General features: G+C 40.8%; 1 protein-coding gene across 1 annotated transcript; it reads left to right on the top strand.

The window, feature by feature from the left end:
* Window positions 1-726: 726 nt before the first annotated feature.
* c1qtnf12 (C1q and TNF related 12) lies at window positions 727-22151 on the top strand. The gene is made up of 8 exons (XM_082519424.1): window positions 727-1819; window positions 13283-13387; window positions 13516-13627; window positions 13800-13984; window positions 15992-16100; window positions 17442-17535; window positions 19528-19606; window positions 19693-22151. The coding sequence occupies exons 1-8, from the start codon at window positions 1640-1642 to the stop codon at window positions 19789-19791; spliced, it is 963 nt and encodes a 320-aa protein (XP_082375550.1). The 5' UTR covers window positions 727-1639; the 3' UTR covers window positions 19792-22151.
* The last annotated feature ends 1269 nt before the right edge of the window (window positions 22152-23420 follow it).

Here is a 23420-nt window from a genome sequence, read left to right as displayed (position 1 = left end):
TCTGCTGTTGAGCTTGGTGCTTCTTGGCTGCAACTTCCTGCTACGTCTTCGCACAAAAGGCAGGAAGTGAGATGTCACTGGTAAATGTTTGTATTTCACGCCGCTACCTCTAGATGGCACTGCTTTAAAATGTAAAATTGGCAAACAAATGAAACGGCAGTCTAAAATTTTAAGTTAAAAAAAAAATAAAGTATGTGGTATGCACTCATGAGCTAACATGTTATTTATTAGAAACAATCTGGCAGGGTTGAATTCCTTTTTGATGAATGATTGTAGAAATACCCAGACCAGTAATTTATTCACATCAGCCATGATTATTTAGTGAAACATGCAATTTCTACTCCTTTCCTCTGGGAGTATTCAAAGAATTGAACACCAACACTGAGTAAAACAAACAGGTATGTACTGCAGTCTAGATTTCTGTCCCTGGCATACTTTCAAACAACAGATTACACAAGATAATGTCTTAAGGTCACAAAAAGGTGCATGAATTAGTTTTTACTTCTAGCTTGGAGCTTTGGTAAATCAGGCCTGTATTGAGGCATAGACAACTTTGTACACATCCCATAACTTGTCTGCCAAGAAGCTCTTCAGAAGTGAGATAAAACAGAGCTGAATCAGCTGAGGCTGCCAATAGAGAGAGTCAAAAGAGACGTGGAGAGAGAGAGAGAGAGAGAGAGAGAGAGAGAGAGAGAGAGAGAGAGAGAGAGAGAAGGACAGGGGGAGGGAGAATGGGTGATGATAAAACTCCACTGTGAGCCCTCCTGTAAGCTCAGTCAGAAAGCAAAGGAGCAGCTGGGACCAGAGAGGTAGGGAGTGCAGTGGAGCAAGAAAAAAAGAGACCCACCGGGCACCAAATCTCTGCACATGGACTTGTTGGGACAGTCAGTAGGCAGCACCTGAGTGACCACTTTAAGGAGAAAATAAGGCCGGCTAAGATCAATACAGGACTTCAACTGTCTTCTCTTTGGCATCCCCATGGATGCACGCAGATTGATCTGAATGCTGATCTGCATCTTTTGATCTGAGCCCAACTTCTGTGGATATTGCAGCTTTTTCCAGCTACCACACCAGTCTGCTGGAGCCTGGACTCTATTGTTGAGTTTAAGAAGCAGCGGGGGAGAGCGAGGGAAAAGAGAATATTGCCATCCATCTCTAAGTCCCTACAGCCCACCCTCAGCTTTGGACGCCCCTCCTCTCAGCCTCTTCTTTTGACCCCCTGTGCCCTCCACAACACCCCAACCCAACCCCCTTCAGCACCTCCACCCCCCCAACAGAGCAGAAAGCGTGAAAAATCTCACTAATGGGTTTATTTGCTGTCAGATCTCCACAGATCTGTCATTCCCTTGGACCATTCTGCTTGACACATTTCATAGTTGAGTAAGCCTCCTGGAAGTCTGGCTAGACTTAGCAGTGCCCCTGCAAACGCTGGGCTGGCTCAGAGCTCATCAAGAGGGGAGCAGCAGTCAGTCTGACAGTCTCTTGGACAGGGAGTCCCTGAAGCTGCATTCCTCCAGTCTCTTGTGTTTGTAAGCCTCGTGGGCATCTTCAGCTTGCGTCCAACCACACGACTGGTCCTTTTCCAGAAGATTCGGGTTGTTTCTGCAGGGATTCAGGTGCTGATTGAAAGACTGTGAAGATGTGGTGTGGGGCTATGCCTCTGGCCGTAGTGGCTGTGGTGTTCTGGACCCAGTGTGTCCTTCTAGATGGAGTGGATGCCAAGAAGGAGAGGAAGAGGCCAAAGGAGCCCACTCCACAGCACACAGAGACGTACAACACAACTCTATCCAACAGTGAAGAAGTTGGTGGGACCATCAAGGTATTAAATTCCAATGCAATTTCTTTTTAATATATATTTAGGACTTCAGATTAGTTTAAGGTTGCCTTGCAGATATGTGACATATACCTGTCAGCACAGGCTGTATAGAAATAGATAAATAAAGTGTGGCAAAGGTCGGGGCAGGTGTGCCCTGCCAGGTCAGGCCTCATACAGTTTGACGGACCAAAATGTGTGAAGCTCTAAATAGATGACTTCCCAAGGCATGCCAGGAATGTGGACATCTAAAGGGTGATCAATGCGTCAATTAGTGTGCGCTGCGGGTGCCTGCCTCCAGTGTTTCAGCTTATGTGAACAATTCAGGGTGCAGTAAAGCGAGATGAGGTATTTACAAACCTCTCAACACAAGAACAGTGTTTTTATTAGAAATGAATCCCGCTTACATAACAACATTGCTGCGGTACACTTCCATTTTCAGGAGCAACAGTTGGCCCTTGACTCTGTTATTTATTGGTTTATTGCTGGTGTTGCATATTTGTGAAACTTTCCAACAGGCTATTTGTTTTGCTTTCAGCCCACCCATTATGTTGGCATTCTCATGTAACTCTCACTGCCCTATATACCAGCCAGTCTCGCGGTAACCTCCACTCCTTTCCCCCCTCTTCTAGAAACCACACAGTGAGGTCTTCTTTGTGTCTCTAAGAACACTTTGTAGGTGGTTGTGGCCTGGCGCTGTTTATTTGACTTGGTTCGCCCAGTAAAAACAACAGCTATGAAGGATGACCTTGTGTCAGCCCTGAATCTTGCTGAAGATTGCACCCCATCGGGATCTCGCTGGTCTGCCTCGTCCCACAGGGAGCAGGGTGTCCTCACAAACACTGCTGCTCTTGGATTGCCTTGTAGGCAGTGATGTGACTCCTGGGAAAGTTAGCTGGAGAGGTATTATAGTACCTGTGGTGATGTTTTTCCCAGCCCATTGACGCTGTCATTCACAGGCCTACCCCGACTCCGCTGTGTCTGGGACATCCGATAGGGGCGGTGTGGCCCTGAAAACTGGGGCAGCATGCCGTGTAAGCCCCTCACAAAGCCCCATAGAAAGGGCCCTGAAAGGGAACACCTCTGTGAGGATTATCCCCCTTTGCCTCCCTCTCTAACATTCTTTTCATCTCATCTCCCACAATCACAGGGTAATGGCATAATCACTCTTAAGACGCAGTGTTATGCCCGACAGTGTCTTTGCCAAACACTGTCACCTCTGATAGAACCTGAGATTTAAGCGTGACATCTGTGGAAGAGGTTGCATTGAAGGTTGCATTTGTCATTGCCACTCTTTCTGGGTTTCTTTTGGCGGGTATAGAGAAAAAAAAAAAAAAGCATGCCACACATCATGAAAAGTGGTAAACTTGCTTGTCTTGGGTAGTTTGTTAGTTTATCCTATTACACATCTGTTAGGGCTCAGAGAAAACAGCACGTCCATTGGAGCTGTCTTGGCAAGCAATTTGTATTCTCAAACAAGCCAAACATTTACACTCCAAATTTACATTTTTTCCCCCTTGTGCCCAGTGGAAACAGTTCTTATGATGGCATTCGTTTTCTATCTGACCAATCCTGTGTGTGGGCTGCTGGCAGTGGGCAGTCAAACCCTGCATTCCTCTGGAGATTTTCCATTTGAAAGTGATCACAACAGTGAGGTGTGGAGCTACGCTGTGAGAGGAATTTTTTTAATGAGATGATGAACATTTCAAACAACCGTGATCTCTGCGAGCCGTCACGTCTCAGAGGTTTAGTACAGTGCGTTAAAAGTACAAGGCTTATTGTGCACCCTGCTCTAAAGATGAGAGGAATCTGTCATTGCCGAGCGCAGTGAAGGATCTGTGATGACTGTAATGGAGGGAGTCAAGTCAAACATCACGCCTGGCGTGTTGAGTAATGGCTGGGTTTAGCCTGAGGTGAGGGTTTTTGTTTCCTCTCTCTCATCTGTAGTGATGATTAATACAGCGGCGTGTGGGACCTTTTGGATCAACCCACACATTGAGACAAAACTGAGTCCCTCAGGAAACAAGGCCACTGTGAGAGCACACACCTCCCACCGTTGGTGTGAAGAGTCCACAGTAAACTCTAGTTTCAGCCTGTCAGACAGTCAAAAAGGTTATGCTTATTTAACCTAATGGAGTCATAAAACAGAGGGAAAAAGAAACAAATAACAAACACTGTTTTGCGTTACATCTGAACTTGGGCAGTAAAATAAACCACACTGTTGTGTTTTCACCTCCCAGACACAGAGCGGCTGTTTTATTTGGATTTTGTCTGCAGCTTCAGGTTGATGCTGGATTTATATAAAAATCCCTTAATCTTGCCTGATTCTTATCATGAGTTGGTCATGTTTCTGTAACTGCTATATCCAGAACTTCAGCAGTAAATTCATCAACTGTGGCTTAAACAAAAACCAACTGCAGAGGTCATTAATCATGGCAGGATTTTACTGAGAACCGATAATGTAGATGCATATACAGCGCACTCCGATATGAGTGAGGAAGAGGCAAAGTATTGTATATAGTGTATAAGTATATAGTGCTATGTATTTCTTCAGGTTTGATTAGCTGATTTATTATCCATCCATGCATCCATCCATGCATCCATTCATTCTCTGCTGCTTATCTGGGTTTGATTTGTGGGGACAGCACTCTCAGCAGAGAAGCTCAAACTTCCCTCACCCCAGCCACCTTCTCCAGCTCATTCAGGGGGACACCGAGACATTCCCAAGCGGGTCCTGAGTCTGCCTCAAATTTCCAGGGGGCATCCTAGTCAGATGTCCAAACACCCTCAATTGGGTCTTTTCGATGTGGAGGAGCAACCACTCTACTTATTTTTTATTGTACCTTGAATATAATGACTACCCGGGTCAATGTTAGCTTGTGTTAATGCTAGCTAGAAACCGAGGACACACTGGAGGGATTATATCTCTCAGCGGGCTTGGGAATGTCTTGATGTTCCCTCGGATGAGCTGGGAGAAGTGGCTGGGGAGAGGGAGGTCTGGGCTTGTCTACCTAGACTGCTGCCCCAACGACCGAAAACTGGATAAAGGGCAGAACATTGCCGGATTGCTCCTTGGACAGATTCAGTTTTGCTAAATTTGGACTCTTTTCTTGCATTCAAGTGACTTGTAAATTAGTCACCAGGAGCGTTCCTAGTATGTGGTTATATAACATAGTCCAGAACAGTATTGGAATCATGTAAAAAGAGGAAGATCTCATGAGTTTTTACTGTGAAGTGGCAAACTGTGATCTGTGATGGCACAGCATAGGTAATGCTTTTCAACAGCTCATTTTACCTACCACAGGGAAAATGAGCACTCACTTCCAATTTCAAAGCTATAATTTGTACACAAAACAGATGTGACACAACGATCAAAGTGTCTTTCAGCTTAGATTGCTTTTTATATGAAGAGGAAGCTGAGATTGTCTTGAGCATAAACACAAATTTATTCACTTTCTCTCGTATGCTAGAAGTGCAACTTTGTTGGGACAACAAAGAGGCAGTTAGAAAAAAGCTCAGGACATATTATGAGAAGAATGTTTGACCTTATCATTAAATAATAACTACATTTAATTTACACTTCCAAATATGCCCCTGTGTGATAGAGTAATTATGTTTTGCACACTGTGTTTGCCAATTGAGTAATAACACAGTGTGCAGAGAGCCGAGTCAACATTGCATGCTTAACTGTATTTACCTCTTCAGTGATAAATCTTCGAATCAATCTGTGTCTGTGAAGCGCAGCGGTGGGGAACACGTGGGCGGATGCATGACAACTGAGATGCACGCAGGTTAGCAGGATCCCCTCGTCCCACACAGCCTGGGGATCCCTGCCTTCTGGGGCGGTGTTGGCCCAGCGTAAGGCCCTTCCACCCATGCATGGATGACTGCACAGGGAGCAGTGCAGGGATGTAAAAACAAGGGATTAGAGATGACTCTTAATCATCCTGTCCAACCTTAAACCTGCATGCGGAACACTTTTATCATCAGCAAAATGTTTCATGTTGTCGAGTGTGTACGAGCAGGTAGAAAAACAGATAAGGCAGAAGTGAAAATAAGATAAGTTTTTTTGTACGCACACGGAAGAATTCAGGAGCTGCCTGCAGAAGAGTAGAGTTTCAGTATCTGGTTGCAGCCCCAGAGACATGTTTTAACAGTTGTGTTTGTGTTTTTGGTGGCACGCTGCCCCAGGGAAATATTTCCCATTTTATTGCTTCAAATAAATTCTACTTAATTTTCCCCAAACTACATGACAAACACATTTAAAGCGTCGTACGAAAAGATTTATTTGTGCAGGCCCAGGTCGGTCTTCTGTGGATAATAAAATCTTATAGGCTTCTGCGAATGATCAACAATCATCACAACTGATCCACTAATTGATCCAAAAGCTCTAAACTCACCATGCTGCGGGTTAATAAAACCATCTATCTTCACTCTTATGGTAAGACATGGATGCCAGGCACAAGCAGTGGAAAATGATTTGGTGTATTTGCTCAAATAATAAGTACTGCAAAATATTTAAGCACTTTCACTTCAGTATTTGAAGTTTGTTTGCTTCGTACTCAACTTTATTCGGTTTAAGAAGCAACTATTGTGCTTTTTACTTCACTCTGTTAAAGATTTTGAACATGAAGCAGTAAAAACTACCAATTTGAAAAAGGAATAGAAAAGAATAAAGATATTTTAAAAATTGCTCTCATGCAAAATGAACACTTACTTTTTGATGAAATCAGAAAAGTTGCCTCTTTCTCATTTCTCTATAAATAACTAATGCATCAGCTTTAACACTTACATAATGGTAACACACACACTGAAAACATGTATTTTTATTCTTAATCCTAAAACACTGACAAGCTTTACTTAACAATATTATGAAATAAATAAAATAAATTACAGGATTTCTTTCTCTCTGCCATTTAGAGCTGGGTCGCTTAGCTCAAGCTGATGACCACAGACAGGAAGCACAGCTAGCCAGGCTTTTGATTTTGTCTTGTTTTATAATACAAGATCAAATTATGCATTAATGAATGAGCTTTAGAGTTGCTTGCAGATAAACTTTTGTATCTTAAGACACAGCAATGTTAGCTGTTTCTCTGTTTCCCAGTTTTATGCTAAGCCAAACTATAGCTACCAAATTTCGATAAATAAATAACCTATAAACAAATGAACTAAAAGTTCTCTTTTTAGGCAAAATATTGAATGCAAGCATTTTACTTATAAGATGTAAACTTTTGTATTGTTACTTTTGTGCAATGTACCAGTACCACAGGCAGCAAAACAGAACCATAGCATGACACTACCTCCACCCTAAGTGCCTGCTGCTGTAGTATTCTTAGGTTTAAAAACTTCCCCTTAACTCCTCCCATCAAACCTCTTGTGATTGTGGCCAAATCGGTCAGTTTCTGTGTGGGTGACCAAATTTCAGGTCAAACCTGAAGGTGTTCATTTTGGAGCAGGGCCTGCTTATTTAGTCGGCATCTTCTCATTCCACGATGATAAAAAACTGGCTTCACTGTTGATCATGACGCTGGTGTTCCGGTGTTTTCCAATTCATGGCAGGCTTGAGGCCTTGGTGGTTCCTGGATTGTTCCTGAATATCCTGACCAATTTCCTCTTATCTGAGGGTGACAGTTTGGGTTTTCTTCCAGTCCTTGGCAAAGTGGTGGCACATTAGAATAACTTGTACTCACCTAGGATTTGAAGTTGCTTAGACTTTCCTATTATTCTAAGAACAAACAAAACAGAACAGCTTTTAGTACCAGTTTGTTTTTCTGCACATTCAGATGTCTGTTTAGAGAAATTAGACTAAACATAGTCAAGTGGTTTTTGTTCCTACACTGCAAAAAAATAAACTATTGGTCAGTCCAACGAGTGCTGTCAAACACATCTTTTTTATGCCGGTGAAGAAAAAGTACCAGTTGTAGTCAATCATGGTCAATAATGAAAAAGGTTATAGGCCTTGCCTTGTCGTATTAAAAGACTTTATAGAACCTTCATTACCACTAAGTGAGTGTATGAATATTAGATTAGGGAACACCACAAAGTCAAAATTGTGCAACAATTCCTCTATTTAAAAGTCATTAAAGATGAATGCTCTATAATCATTCCACTCTAGAAGAAGAGGAGCCCCATCCAGCCTCTTCCACTTATACTTATCAGAGTCGCAGAGGGGCTGTAGCCTATCCCAGCTGCCATCGAGCGAAAGGGAGGGTACAATCTTACGCTGGCCAGAGAGACATACAACGATTTGCACTCACATTTACACCTTTAGAATCACAGATTAACCGAACCCAAACCTGCAGGGAGAACATCAGGTTGAGGCCCTGGACAGATACTGGAGTTGAAGTCAGGACCTTCTTGCTGTGAGGCAACAGAGCGAACACTGCTAACGACTGCATCACCGTGCTGGCCAAGAACTGCTCAAATTAAAATCCCCAAATGACCATGCATTCATGCTTGTACAACTACAAGTTGAAATTAAGCTCCAGAGATAGTAGCAGGGGGAAACAAGGTAACTTGTTTAATCTGTGCAGAAAACTCAGAAGAGTGAATTGTATTGTTTTTTTGCATAACAAATAAGATATAGTCATAAGTCGTTTGTGAACTTTAAAATCGCTGAGATGGATTTGATATTTTCTCTGCCAGAAACAATTAAAATCATAATTTAATGGATTAAATTAACATCCATCCATAGATATTAGACTTTACATTCTTAAGATGAGAGTCTGAGTAATGAGACGTGATTTAGAGCCCCATCATCGACCAGGGTAAACACTGTCTAAAAGATTTAACGTTTCCCACCTTCAGACAGAATACCTGACACATTCTCATGGTCTGCGTTGGAAAGGCGTGTGCTCATACCCGCTGAGAGACGAGGCCACTTTGAGGCACTCACACATCAGCGGTGATCAAAGCCAGAGCCCCGGTGTTCTTCATCAACTCTACGACGTATACCTGGATCCCCTCCCTGTTTGTTCGTCACCTATACGTGCTGATACTGAGCTATGCAAAGGAATCTATAGTTTACTTTACAGCATAGCAGCGAGTGAGGGATTGAAGGCCTTTCGACAGGTTCTTCTTTGTCATACAGCAATATGGTTTTCATGTCTGCATGTGTGGAGTCTTTGAAGTTCTCGGTTGAGACATACACCCAGCTGCATGCAATGAATCAGACAATTTTTGGCAAGTGATGCACTTTACTGACAGTAGAAACAGACACAAAGAGAGCACAGTATATTTTATAGAAAAAAGTTTCTAAAGTTGATGATTAAATTATTTATACAGTGATTTGCAGTTATATTTTAGCTTAGAAATGAAGGTTATAATTACCGTGGTCAAAGCCTTTCTTCTTTGAGCACAGAAAATCCTTCAGGGCAAGGGTTTAATGGTTTAATTGCAATGGTGTGTATTAAAGAGGATGCCAAGCTCAGAGCATGGCTGATTTCCTGGCAATGATAAGAGGTGTAATTACCGGGCACATGTGTGGGCCAAATTAACAGTTTTATATCTTTGACACTGACCAAGAACAAATGTTAAGTGTTTACTTTTTCTCAGTTGAGAGCCTGCCGGTCCGCCTCATCATCTCATTGTGGGTCTGTTTCAGATTGTACTGAGTTGTCTACAGTTCCAGCATCAGCATGTTGATTTATAGTATTTATTCAAGCTCACAGAGCTGGTATGTTACATTAATATTGTTTTGTTGTTGAGAGTTTGACAGATTTATAAATCAAACTTACAGCCAGCAGGTGGCTAACATAGCATAGTATATAGACTGGAAAGATATAATCTGGCTCTATCAGAAAGTCCAGGACCTGTTAAGCTCAGTTATATTTGTTTTTTTAAGCACCGGAGCCTCTCCAGCTGTCATAAGGTGACAAGTGGGGTACACCCTAGACTGGTTACCAGTCTACTGGAGGGCAGCGATGAAATAATTTATAGAAATCATGTTTTTTGTTTGTTTGCTTTTTGTTAAATTAAAAGAAAATACCGTGGGGACTGGATGGATGTTAGGAGATGATGGCATAAATCTGTCACTGTCAGTGCGACTGACGGCTGCCCCCTCCAACCTGAGTGTGTTCTTGCTAGAGGTTGCTTCCTGTTAAAAGGGAGTTTTTCCTTCCCACTGTTGCCAGGGGCATGCTGTCTTTCTCTCTTGCGCGTCTCTCCATTATAGTAGGATCTTCACCTGACAATATAAAGTTCCTTGGGAGGATTGTTTGTGATTTGCTTCATATTTTATATAGATGAAGCAGAATTGAACCGAGACTTGCGTCCTATTTTTGGATTCTTTTTTATCCCTCTAAGGTCAACGTAAGGTTTGTTTTCACTTTTCAGTCTCGGAATAAAACCATTTGTTTAGGTGCAGAATAATCTCTATAAACAGACATCCAAATATGAGCATGTTTGTTAGTCTGTATTAGGTTCGAGTAATAGCCACCAGTCACATTTGAGCAGCCTGTAGTTGAGTAAAGGTAAAATCTGGATACAGAGCACGGAAGGCCGTTGCCTATTGTCTGTAAACAATTTAGGTTTTCATTTGTTTTTACATCTCTATTCATTCAGAGCCCCAAAATATTTGAGACTAGCTGATTGGTTCCAATACTGGGCTCAGATACTAAAACTGCCTGAACCATGCACATTGAAAATAATGTGACACGTTCATAGGTTCATAGGTCTTGATGAATAATGATGCAGGAAAATGCTCTGTTCTACTCATGTTGGACCATCACATCCTCATTGAAAGGCTGAAAAATTGGGTTGGTGTATCTGGAACTGCATTAGAGTGGTTCTCCTCTTATCTCCATCACCAATCCTTTTCTGTGGCAGTCTCCGATTTTAGGTCATCCTCTACCTCCCTCACTTATGGTGTCCCTCAAGGGTCAGTTTTGGGGCCTTTATTGTTTTTAATATATCTTCTCCCCCTCCAGCATATAATAGGCTCTTTTGAGGACATTTCTTATCACTGTTATGCTGATGATATTCAGTTGTTCTTTTATGCCCGAGGATTTATCTAAGCTTCAGCGTCTGAATGATTGCTTAGATTTAATCAAACGTTGGATGGCTGCAAATTTCCTCCAACTCAACGAGGGGAAAACTGAAGTCCTCGTATGCGCCCCTGATAGGTTTCTATCGCAGATAGTGAAAGCTCTCGGTCCTCTCTCACTCTATGTTAAATCCTCTATCAGGAATTTAGGTGTCACCTTTGACTCGAGTCTCACATTGGATGGGCATGTGAAATCTCTGGTTCGGGCTTGTTTTTATCATTTAAGAAATGTGGCTAAGCTAAGCCCGATTTTATCTTGCTCTGAACTGGAGATTGCTATACATGCATTTATTTCGTCACGCTTGGATTATTGCAATTCGCTGTTTATGTGTCTAAGCAAAGGTTCTCTGGATCGTCTGCAGGTTGTGCAAAACGCTGCAGCTAGGCTTTTGACAAAATCCTCCAAGTACTCACATGTGACACCATTGTTATCTCAGTTACACTGGCTTCCTGTTAAATTTAGAGTCAATTTTAAGATCCTGGTCTTGACCTACAGAGCTGTGCACAGATTGGCACCAGCCTACATCTTTGATCTGCTACAGCCCTATGTCCCTAGCAGGTCTTTGAGGTCATCTGATCAGGGCTTACTTGCTTTAAAAAATACTAAGAGGAGGACTAAGGGTGACAGAGCTTTTGCCACTGTGGCCCCGAGACTGTGGAACTCTCTCCCCCAAACATTAAGAACTGTGGACTCAGTAGCTGTTTTTAAAAAACAACTCAAAACTCACCTTTTTAAAACTGCTTTTGGTTAATTTTTTGCCCGTTTTATTTTCTCTTTTTAAATCTTTTCATGACTTGTAATCTTATGTGCAGCACTTTGTGATTCTGTCTTGAAAGGTGCTATATAAATAAAAATGTATTTATTTATTTATTTATTTATGAGCTGGCATTGAATCAGTGAGCTTGAGAGCTGCTGGATTTTCTTACTTTTGAAGTGTTGGATTAACTGTTTCCCTCTGTTTTCAGTCTTCGTGCTAAAAGAAACTAACAAGCCAGTGGTGTTTGCTTCATATTTAGGAGATGGAAATAAAAGTAGTATCAATCTCGTCATCTATATTTTAGCAAAAAAAGCACACTTTGTTAAACATTTGCTTAAAAGCTTATAGTATTGTTATGTTAACGAATATCATAAAATAACTTGGCCTCCAGTTTTTTGGAAACCGTACTGAGTGAGTAGTGTAAAGGTATTCTTGCCCAAATCAATCCCTTTTATCTGTCTTCCAAGCCTCAAAATCGCAACAAAAACAAAGATCAGTTTGGCATGCGGCGCCTGTTAAGTGGTTTATTTTGCCTGATGTCAGAGAAAAGAGAAAATCAGAGAGTGAAAAGCGGTGTGTGTGTGTGCTGCAAATCCCCAAACATGAAACTGTTTTTTATTCCAGCCTAACAAAAAGACACACAAGGATTTACTCTGTTGCGGTGGAACAAGATGCAAGTCTTTAACGGTGAAGAAAGGGGCATGTTGGTTTAGCAGATAAGTGATCCGTGTCCCGCTGCCAAACCTAAACAAATTCCATTTCAGACAGCTCACCTTCATGGCTCGTCTTTATCTCCTCTTCCATCTCAGCTGAAGACTCTTGACATTTGGGGAAGGGTTAGCGTAAGTTTGTGAGCTTGCTGTGATTGGAAGTCATTCAGCCTCACATTTTATAGCAAAATGAAAACAAGCAAGTTGTAGCACTACGTATAAAAACGTTTCATCCAGAGGACTTCCCCCCGTGAGATCTCACTCACCTAAACAGCAGTTTCTTACTAATTAGTTATCTGAGAACATACACCCTGATTGGAAAACACACAACCCTTTGTTTATATACTATATTCATGCCATCTTACTTATTAAATTTTCCATCATTAGATCTAATGAGCAGTATTAATAAAAAAATACTGGTTTGTCTTTTAGTGAGGGGGAAAGTGTTGGCCACTTTGACATGTTGTTATAAACTACAGTAATTGAGGCTTGCGGTCCACAGAATCGACATTACACATAGACAGGCAGACTCATTTTTCACCAGGGTGCTCATGGAAATTTTCATGTGCTGAAAAGAAAAAAAAAACAACTACTCTTAACAAAGTTTGTTTACATTCATTCCAGCCTGTTGGGCAAAATAAGAAGTGACGTGGCACACGAGTGAATTATCTGGAATGAAAAAATAAGCACAAGGTAAAGCTTTCGGAGGACGATGGTGACTGATGGGCAGTTGAGAAGCGTTGCAGTTGACTGAGCAAGAGAGACAGAAAGAAAGACATTTCCCTGTTTGACCAAAATTACTATAAAATATATGATTATTATATAAATTGAATAAACTTTTTAAAGGTTTGTCTGACTTGAAATCTTGACGGAGGGCGTGCGTGGATTGCAATCATGACGTTATGAGTCGACACTCATGTTGCGCTAATAATTTATACAGACTTCTGTTCTGGTGCAGGGTTCTGATCACCAGAGGGTGGATCCACTGGGATCATGGATGGACTTTGTGAAACGACCCGTTGGAAACTTTCCTGGAAAATGTCGCAAACGCAAACGACCACTGGTAAACCCAGAAGATAGGCTATTTGTCCCACAGTTATTCAAAAATGTTCACTTTAAGCCATTTTATGTACAAACTTTTTATGCTAAGTTGGATACATGATTATTTTTTGTGTCTCTGTCTTCCATTAGCCAGGCCCACCCGGTCCTCCAGGTCCTCCAGGTCCCCAGGGTCCTCCTGGCTCTCCTGGGGCTCAAGTAACTCAGGAAGTTCTCCTGCAGGAGTTCAAAGAGATGATTAAAGGTAGAAGCCTGTTGATTTTTTGTCCCAATTCATTTATTCTCCTTTATTGGATACAAGGTTGTTCTTTTCTTCATCTTACAGTTATACACCTTTTTTAAAATTACAATATAATCCTGAGAGAATAGTTAAAAAAATCCAATTGAGTCACTGTGTGCTGGGCATGTTCTGTCAGAGGCTACAGAGAGGCGAACAGCAGCCTTGGACAGACAAATCAGCCCCAGCCAGCTACCTACAACCATCCTCACCCTGGAGGGGATGACCTCGTACCGCAGAATAGAAGAAGCTTTCCACTGCAAGCTCAAGGGACCCGTAGTGGTCGACAAGAAGACTCTGGTGGAGCTCCAGAACTTTCAGACAGTAAGTTTGTTTGAAGCCGAGTAAATGTTTATGAATCGGTCCAGCTTTGTTCCCTGCTTGCGGCTGAAAAACTAAAGTTTTGGCTAACCATCCTCTGCAGGGTTTCACATTTTGTTTCTCTGTCGTAACCCTGAAAGAGTAAGTGTTTGCTAATCACTGCTTACTTTGCATGTGGGAGAATTATGAGGGGATCATCCCCTCACTGGTAACTGGCACTGGCAAAGCATGCAGTGCCACTCCAAGACTCAGACTGCCTCTTTGGTCAAAAATATCAGCTTTTTCTATTCTACACATCACTCTCTGGGCAGCTTACAAAAGGCACTCTGTCTCAGACTTGGAATAAAGTGGGGAGAGGACAGAAATAGACACTGTTTGAAACAGCATGCTGTAGTGGAAGAACTATGCCCAGTTAGGACTAGCTGACAAGGCTGGAGGAGGGTGCATTGGGCTCTGCACACTATTAAACATGCAAACACAGAGCTATGTTAGTGAAGACGTGTTACTATGGCTTTGGAAAGTTTTAATATTTTTGCAGAGTCAGAACTATAGAGGCACACAATGAGACAAAGGATAAAAATAAGGTCTGAGTCCAGGGGCCCTATTTATTAGAGATTCATGGTTTAGACTCCATGTGTTAAATGTGATATACTTTAACTCATGTGCTGCATGTGCTCAGGGATAACACATTTTGTGAATTTTGACACAATGTGTGCTCTTTTAAAAATTTCTAACATTTTTTAATGCAAATATTTGTACACACATAAAACAAAATAAAAAATCTATAGAAGCCACAAACAGCCGCCGATCAAACCTGTTTATGAGCAGCAGTCAATCAGAAGAACTTTGGTTTAAAGGGACGGTGGTCTTAAAGTAGAAGTGTCCTGTCTTCCTTTTCTCTCTCCAACCGATTGTGGCACATGGCCGCCCCTCCCTGAGCCTGGTGCTGTTGGATGTTTCTTCCTGTTAAAAGGGAGTTTTTCCTTCCCACTGTCACCAAAGTGCTTGCTCATAGAAGTTCATATGATGGTTGGGTTTTTCTCTCTATGTATTATTGTAGGGTCTACCGTAAAATATAAAGAACTTTGAGGTGACTGTTGTCGTGATTTGGCGCTATATAAGTAAAATTGAATTGAATTGAAAGTGCTACAAAAGCTTGTTTCAAACAATGAACTGGGGGGCTGCTGCACTAAGGTCCAGTGTAAGATAAATTATTTTGAACTGGGAATTATGCAGTAATCCAAAAATAAAATATGGAACTGTTGCATTAGAATGTAAATATTAATAATTACTAAACAGTGGTATATAAAGGGCGGGTAAAATAACCAATAGTCACTGCCAGTTAGGCATGTTTTAAATTCCTGCCAAAAAAGTGGATGGATCAATCCAGCCCATATGGGGAACACAGTTCACAGTCTATCAAGATGGCCGGGAGCAGTCCCCACTCCTACCAGCAATCTCCTATTTATCACTTTGATTTGCTATTCTCCTCCTGCCTGGTCCTCAGCGTTCCCATGCTACATCAGCATTTAGGTTTAGTAGCTGCATGTTTGTGTAACGAGTGAAAAATCCCTGGTTTGACCTGGGGAGGACGCACAAATTCCTTTGGGGTTGCATCAGGAAGAGTAAAGAAAAAAATCTGCCAAATCTAACATGTGTTGCTACCCATCGTGGCGACCCAATATGGATAAGGGAACAGGCGAAAATAGCTTATGCTCCTTCACATCAGTAAACCTCCATGTGAAAAATGGAACAGCCTTGTCTCATTAATGCCATAATCCATGCAACACCTTGTGCATAAATGAGCCATGGAAGCAGTTCTGTCATAACTGTGCCACAGTGATGAGAAAGGGCAGTGGCTGTAGGATTGTTTCTGCTAAAGTGCCCTGGAAGCACACACAGAAGACATACCGTACTTAGTGCTCTGTAGCTGGGCCTTTATTTTGTGGTCCTGTATACTGTTGCCATAAAACATATCCACTATCAATCTTTTTTTTCCTGTGCTTCCAGCCGCCTGCTAAAGGAGCTTTCCTCAGAGGGTCGGGAATGGACCAGTCGACTGGGAGGTTCACAGCTCCCATCACAGGGATCTACCAGTTCTCTGCTAATGTCCATATTGGTAAATCACAGTAACTTTCCTATAAAGCTTATTACTGTAATATAGCAAAGCCTTAAAGCCCCTGCTCACTAATAGACCACCCAGATGATTAGACCTCCACTAAGGAGTGAGGGCATGCTTCCATTCTCCTCTTCATGCTTTTGTTGGCTTTGTTAAAACAGTTAAACTTATCACAGTTTTGTGATAAGAAAAGAAGCCTTGATTCTAATCAAGTTCATACATACACACATTATTGAAACCTCGCTGAAGCAGAGACTCTCTGAGCAGCTTAGCAGAGAAGCAACTGTTTACAGAACACCCAAACAAGCTCTGTTTGTTTGACGAACCACTTCTCGTGCCATAAGAAGCTGCGATATGATTTTTCGTCCAGTGCAAATAAAAAGTAGCGTCTCATTCGTCTGACCACTTCATTGTCATCTTATCATCTTCTGATCCTTGAATGTTTGAAATCTGGCCCATTGTCGGACATGAAAAAAATGATCCTTGGCTTTGTATTATAGATGGGTTTTTAAGAATTGGTGTTAGCTTGTAATAAATGCGTCACCACTTCACCATTAATCCACCGTTTGTTTAATGTCTAAATTAGGAGTAGTGGGAAATGTTTGAGCTACAGTAAATAGTGTGGCTGAAACCGTAACACTAGACTAAGCTGATGTATCATTGCAACTATAAATCCCTAAAAAGTTCATTTATAAAAGTTGATTTGAACCCTTACGTGTGGAAATCCAGTCATTTAATTGCCTGTTTATAATTAAGAAGGTGATTATAGTATATAGATATACATACTGTGAGGCCCATTTTCTTAACCATTTATCCAACTTAGGGTTGCAGAGCACGGGAGCCTTTCCCAGCTGTCATAGGTTGAAAGGCGGGGTGCATGTCAGTCTATCACTAACACTGAAGGCTATCGAAATTCAGTTTAAGATTTATACCTTTAAGACTCCTACATATAAAGGATAACTTAAATCTTGGTAATCCTTTATGCAATGATCCTTTTTTTTTATTGAAATGACATATTGCATCTGTTAAAAGAAAAAGAAATGGGGGTAAAATGTCAAAGGAAAAGATTAAAGTAACACGTTCAGAAGCAAAAATCACATCCCCACAAATTTACAATTTTTTTCTTGTAAAGTTTCCTTTTTTTCATAACCTTTGCACTTCAATCTTGAAATGTTAAGAGTTTTTTCTTGTTTCTAGTGTAGTTTTAGCCTTATTGACCTATGCTGTTTCGTCTTTGTCTTGTATTTTAGCCTGTTCTAACCTTATAGACTCTTTTTGATGTTTTAGCTACTTTTGTAACTCTTGCTGTCCTATCTTAATTGATCACTGACCATTTTACAGATCACAATGAGGTGAAGAGGAGCAAGAGCCAGCTTAAGGCCAGGGACAATATTCGGGTGTTGATCTGCATCGAATCCCTCTGCCACAGATACACGTATGTATCCTGTAAGGTTGTTAAATATCCTGAAGCTCAGTCTCCTACAGACTCACCCCCAAATCCCCTCAATTATGCACCTAATCTTTGAAACAATGTAGTTTTGGCACGTTAGTGAATAATATCGCCACCAATCACAAATAAAATCAATCTTGAGTAGGTTTCAATATTACTACAGTCATCCTTTGCATTCTTGAGATTCTTGTTTTGTCAATTTACGTTTGGCTTTTCTCCTCTCACAGTCATATTTTAGTGGTGTTTAATGCTTCCTTAACTTTCACCAGAAGTTACGAGCTGTAAAAGGGGTTGTCTGTTACACTTTGTGTGGAACCAGTTTGGCATTTCCTGTATAAAAACAGAGCAGGTCTCTAAAAGGAAATGTCCTCTCATTTAGAGGCCTTGTCCTTGTCGCCTAACTAATCTTTATAGACTCACCTTTGACACTGCAGGCAGCCTGTTACATACAACAGCACAGCAGAGAACTGCTCTAGTTTGGGATGTGCGAGGCAAATAACGAAGCATCAGATAGGGTGGGCCTGAAGGGCATTTATTTTATTTTATGTTTTTACAAAACCATACCAAATCCAAATTCTTTCCAGTATTTCAAAATTTCTATTTACATAAAGTCAGTGAAAGCTGTTGAAATGAATTGTTCCCTGAAGTCTCCCCTGGACTGTGCAGAGCTCCACAGCCTCCCTTTCAGTGTGGTACAATGAGGGGAATGCATAAATAATATTATTATGATGGGTTACTTAACCCAAAAGAGTGCTTGGCTTTTGCTTTTTTGAGCCAAAGCCCCAGCCAGTCTCGCCCTCCCACTCATGAAAATGCAGAGAATGTGAAATGAGGCTCATTGTGATGGCAGTTGGAGGGAAGGCCAATATGATTGATTTGCCATAAAAATTTATCATTTTCCACTAAACAGGAGCCAGTGCTCTCACTGTGTGGTTAAAGGCTGCAGCTATGTTACAGCCATCTGTGCAGCCTCTGAGAGTGCTCAGTTGCTCAAGGAAAAGTTTGACCTTTGGGTCAAACTCATCTTTATGCTCTTTTCTTTCTGAGAGTCAAACAAGAAGATTGAGATTATTCAAACAACTGTATCATGGATTCTGAAGCTGCCACAAGAAGCTAGCTAAGACTTGAATAATACAGGCCTAAAGGCTGGACAGCAGCCATATGGCATGCGCAATTCACGAATGAAAAATACATATTTCCCAACCAGTTGGCGAGAAGATGCTGGAGGTTGGTGGCAACCCCTGGGGAAAAATGGTCACAAAGAGGTACATGGTGTGGCACCAAAAACCTGTTTGCGGTTGCTTTGTTTCCTAGCAGGTTGCTATGGTCACCAGTGTTTTGCATGAAGATGCCGACTTATCTGCAAATAATTGCCATTTACTCGCCAAGAGGTCGTGAAACTATGAAGAGTGCCTGCAGTCCAGAAACAAGGACTGTTCCCCTTCAAAGTAAAAGTTTCACTCTTTGCAATATTGACACAACTTTTACTTTGATGGTGAAGTTCTCAGTTTGCATCAGCTACTGGTTTGCCATGGAACGTGTGGCACATGGCAGCATTTTGAATACTATTAAAGAGTATTATGTGATCAGTGGAATCAAATGGCTCAAAAATACAGATCCAGGATTTGTATGGAGAATACATTTTGATTGTTTTCCAAGGTTTTTTTTGTTTGTTTTTTTTTTAGTTTGGAGCAGTTGATTTTCCTGACATTTTACCAATAGACCCCGCAAGCCAATGTGTAATAGGCATAAACAATCAACACATAGTTTCCCTGTTTACCGTTAAACTATGTCAAAGGAATAATTCCTCTCATCTAAAACTTGGCAGTAAAGTGAGCATGCATATTTGGCCAATGACTAACTATCTTTTTAATATAAGGCCTTTTACACTTGGATGAAGTTCATGGGGTTTTAAAGAATGCAGCTTTGACATGTTTGAAAATTACTCAGAAATGTTATTTTTTAATCTGATTGCAGTTCACTGGAGATGATCGTTGGCTTGGAAAGTAACAGCAAGATATTCACTGTCAGCGTGCAGGGACTGCTGGAGCTGCAGGTGATCTCAGGGACACACAAGAGTAAGACATAAAGTACTCTTCTACACTCTTTCTACATTTATTTTTATTTGTTTCTGCTCTGCAGGCTGGGCAGTACACCTCCATATTTGTGGATAACGCAGCCGGTGCTTCCATTACAATACAGAACGGTTCAGATTTCATGGGCATGCTGCTTGGTGTATAGCCTCAAACACGAGCAGGGCATCCTCCAAGCTGTCCACTGCTGCCTTTTATTTTTTTATTTTCTTTCAATGGACTGCTTATGAGCACCGCCACACAGGACCAAACCACAGGGGAGGCTTGAAGGAAGGATGTAAGGCTGACATTGACTTGACTGCTTGTCAGATGAAAGTCAGTGAAAGGACAGTGTGAAGCACTCATGGACTGAGTTTGTTTCTCACAGTGCACTTCCACCTCCCCCCCAGGAACTTGGACGCATGTTGCTTCACAGATAGAATAACCTGAAAATAAAATGGAGAATATGTTTGTTACAGTATATTTTTCATGGTTGTTGAAGACCTTTGCAGTAAACCAAGATTTTTTTAATGTTCTCTGTAGTGGTTGAAAGAGCTAGGGAACACAAAATAGTAAATTTGTGCATTTAATGTATATTGACATTCATGTTTTTGTCTTTTCTATCTATTGTCTAAACACTCATGAACTATAATTTTGTTGGATTAAAATCCAGTTTTATTATATTATATGGTACATAGATCCTTGAGTACACTGGACAGTTAAAATATGCTCAGTAGACAGGCCTCATGTGGTATTGTATCATAACTGTTGCTGCATTTTTAGCCATTTTAGCATCAGTTAAGACTGAAATATTCAACGGTGAGAGGATGGATTAGTTGTATAGAGTCCCACAGACCCACAATCCCACAATCCCACAAATTTTGCTGATCCTCTGACTTTTCCTCTACAGCCAATACGTGATGCTTACATTTATCATTTTTGAGTTAAATATTTGAACAATAATGCAATGAAATTAACTGTTTGCTCCAGAATAAAATGTAAGCTAATTTCATCTGTGATTCCTGATCTTTTCAGATGGTAATTTGACTTGTCCCACAGTTTTGTTTATGGCATCATTTTAGTGCCAGTTATCAAATGCTAACATCCCCGTGGCTAAACGTCACCAATTTAATACCATGGACTGTATATAAAAAATGGATGTTTAAGAAATGAAAGTACTACAACGTACCTTAAACTGCATTCTATCGATGGCCAGCAGGGGGGCAACTTTTTTTTGTTTGTTGAAAAAGTAAGGAGGATTATGCAGCGTATTCTTATTTGCTGAAACGGGAATTCATACTACCAATTCCTAGTTCATGTCCATTTGTGCAGGTATATTGCTACACTGAGTGAAGGATTTTGTGTATGCTTGACTGGAGTCCTTGAGAAAAGCCATCAGCATGTAACAGATAAGCAGAATGCTGATTGGCTGAAAAAAGGAAAGGGAGTGAAGAAAGAGTAGGAATAGCAACCCCCCCCCCCACTAAAGATCAAACATTGGCTGCAGTGGACACTTTTTATTGTTTGTAACATTTGTAACAGTTTCACTTCAACACTTTGTATGTTGTAACTTTGGTCTTCTCTGTGGTTGGCGGAAGGTCCAACAACAACAACACAAGCTGCCCTCTGGTGACAGCAAATAGCTAAAACATGTAGACAATGGTCTGCAACGCTCTGTGTGGTGACCAGTACACAACAATGCCAGTTGCTTAAGAACAACAGATTCATGTGCAGCATAGTCAGTTTCTATTGGTGATGGTAAAAACTTGACTGTCAAAATGAGTCTTTCGAAACCAGTGCCTGACTACATCCATATTTCATATACAGTCTGTGGTTGACACCTAGCCTTTTAGACTATAGAAAGAAGAGTTTTGCAAATACTGCTGAGCATTTTTATCTTCAACTTATCTGAGAGGGAAGAAGTTAAAAGTTTGTGATCTCATCCACCTTGTGTGGATACTCCTTTTCCACCACCTGGATATGTGTCCATATTGTTTGCGACAAATGCCAATAAATTATTAGTTTTTAATGTCATGTCACGAGCACCTTAGTACCACCATTGTCAGTCAAAGGCTCACTCTTTTTGCCATTTTTTATCTCACTCTCAAGCAGCCATTCTTCTGCTTCATGTTTACACCTGGAATGGTCAATGCAATACATTTATAGGTCAGTTAGTGTATAAGGAAATTAATATACTCCAGTTTCCCTGTAAAATATTGTGTTTTTACAGCTTTTTAAAGATTACGTAGAACAATGTTTGGATGAACTAAGATTTTTTTATACAGTCCCCTATGTTTTATCTTTTACAAACCTTAAATATTTTTATTGTATTTTATGTTTTTCTTGACAAATACATGTTTGTAATTTATCATAACTGATATATTAGTAAGTTTGGGAAGCATTGAAATTTGATATTTATGTTTGAGATCCACAGTTAATGCCATAATCTATACCACAGAATTAAAAGATAACTTTACTATTTTTTAATTAAAATATTCTGTAAATTGAAATAAAACTCTTTAAAATGTTGCCACGTGGTGTCTGCACATAATTTAAACATCTCCTTACAAGATTATGGTCATTGATTGCTTAAGATGTGAGGAAAATTATCAATATCTTCATTTCAGAAATTCATTATCAGAATTTGTATTTTATTTCTCTGCAATACAACAAAGCTTTTCATGCCTCTGTGCCTTTATTTGAATTGTAAAATACTCGAAATATTTCAAATACCTCTGCAAGCAATATGGCAGCCTGCCAAGTAAACGGCTGCATTTACCTACCTGCTAAAACTGCCAAAGACACTACACAACATTCAGGTTAATGCCCCCCTGAGAGCTAAATATAATGGCTGTTTTGTCCAGGCTACTTTTCACGTGTTTTGTTTTCCTCGAGTGTCCAGTTTAATTGAAACTAGATAGCTGCTGTCCCTCACAACATCCTGATAAATCAGGTCTTTATTGCTACTCTTGCCGTGCTTATTAAAAAGCTTTGATACGAGCATATTGTTTCTTGGGTGGTCTCACGAGCCACAAATGCACGTCCAGCCAGTGAAATGAGGTTGTTAGCATCACTGCATGAACATCTTACAACAGAGGCTTCTCAAAGAAGCATTGCTGACATGCCAACTGTCACATACTGTACCCAAGGACCGACCACAAGAACGTCGCACCCATGTGCTATTCCAGCCACCTACTGTAGCACACATTTCAGACAGGAATAAGCTGCTTGCTGAAGAAGCACACCCAAAATTTGGAAAACAAACATTACATTTTTATTTAGAAATGAGCTGACCAACATTTTTAGGTACCACGTAATATTTGTTCTTATTCCCCCACAATTTAATTTTCTACCAGTCAAGAGGAATAAAGACGCTGAAAATAACACAGCCAGGATTTATTGAGTGTATTAGGTGAGTGGGATTGCTGCAGCATACTCACTTTCCATTTTTTCATAAGCTGTAGTCTGTCAACAGGTTTAACTGTGCAGGGATGACAGACGATATAATATTTGCCTTTTCATTGCTCAAGAAGCAGGAGAGTGGCACACACTTGTGAGTTTTGATTGTCTTATGTTTTTTTTTTTCCAAAATGTGTTTAATGACAGCTATGCGAGCATGCCGTAACGCATTCGCTGCCCCGCAGTGGAACACGGAGCCTGCCAAAGTGGTTGCGAAACCAGCCTGCGCCACGACTCTGACAGGAATTTCCCATCGCCCCATTATCAGCATCAGACAAGCTGAGTGATTGCAATTACATCTGCCCAAATGCTAAGAGCAACTGCTTTTTCTCTTTTCCC

Source organism: Aulonocara stuartgranti, assembly GCF_965226115.1.
Source record: "Aulonocara stuartgranti genome assembly, chromosome: 20".
Lineage (NCBI taxonomy): Eukaryota > Metazoa > Chordata > Actinopteri > Cichliformes > Cichlidae > Aulonocara > Aulonocara stuartgranti.
The sequence above is the reverse complement of the archived record's forward strand: the minus strand, read 5'-3'. Positions and strand labels throughout refer to the sequence as shown.

Coding starts and splice junctions, on each gene's coding strand:
- c1qtnf12 (XM_082519424.1), top strand. CDS start 1,640: ATGTGGTGTGGGGCTATGCCTCTGGCCGTAGTGGCTGTGGTGTTCTGG. Junction 13,628..13,799: donor GTTCAAAGAGATGATTAAAG/GTAGAAGCCTGT, acceptor ATGTTCTGTCAG/AGGCTACAGAGAGGCGAACA. Junction 19,607..19,692: donor AGGGACTGCTGGAGCTGCAG/GTGATCTCAGGG, acceptor TCTGCTCTGCAG/GCTGGGCAGTACACCTCCAT.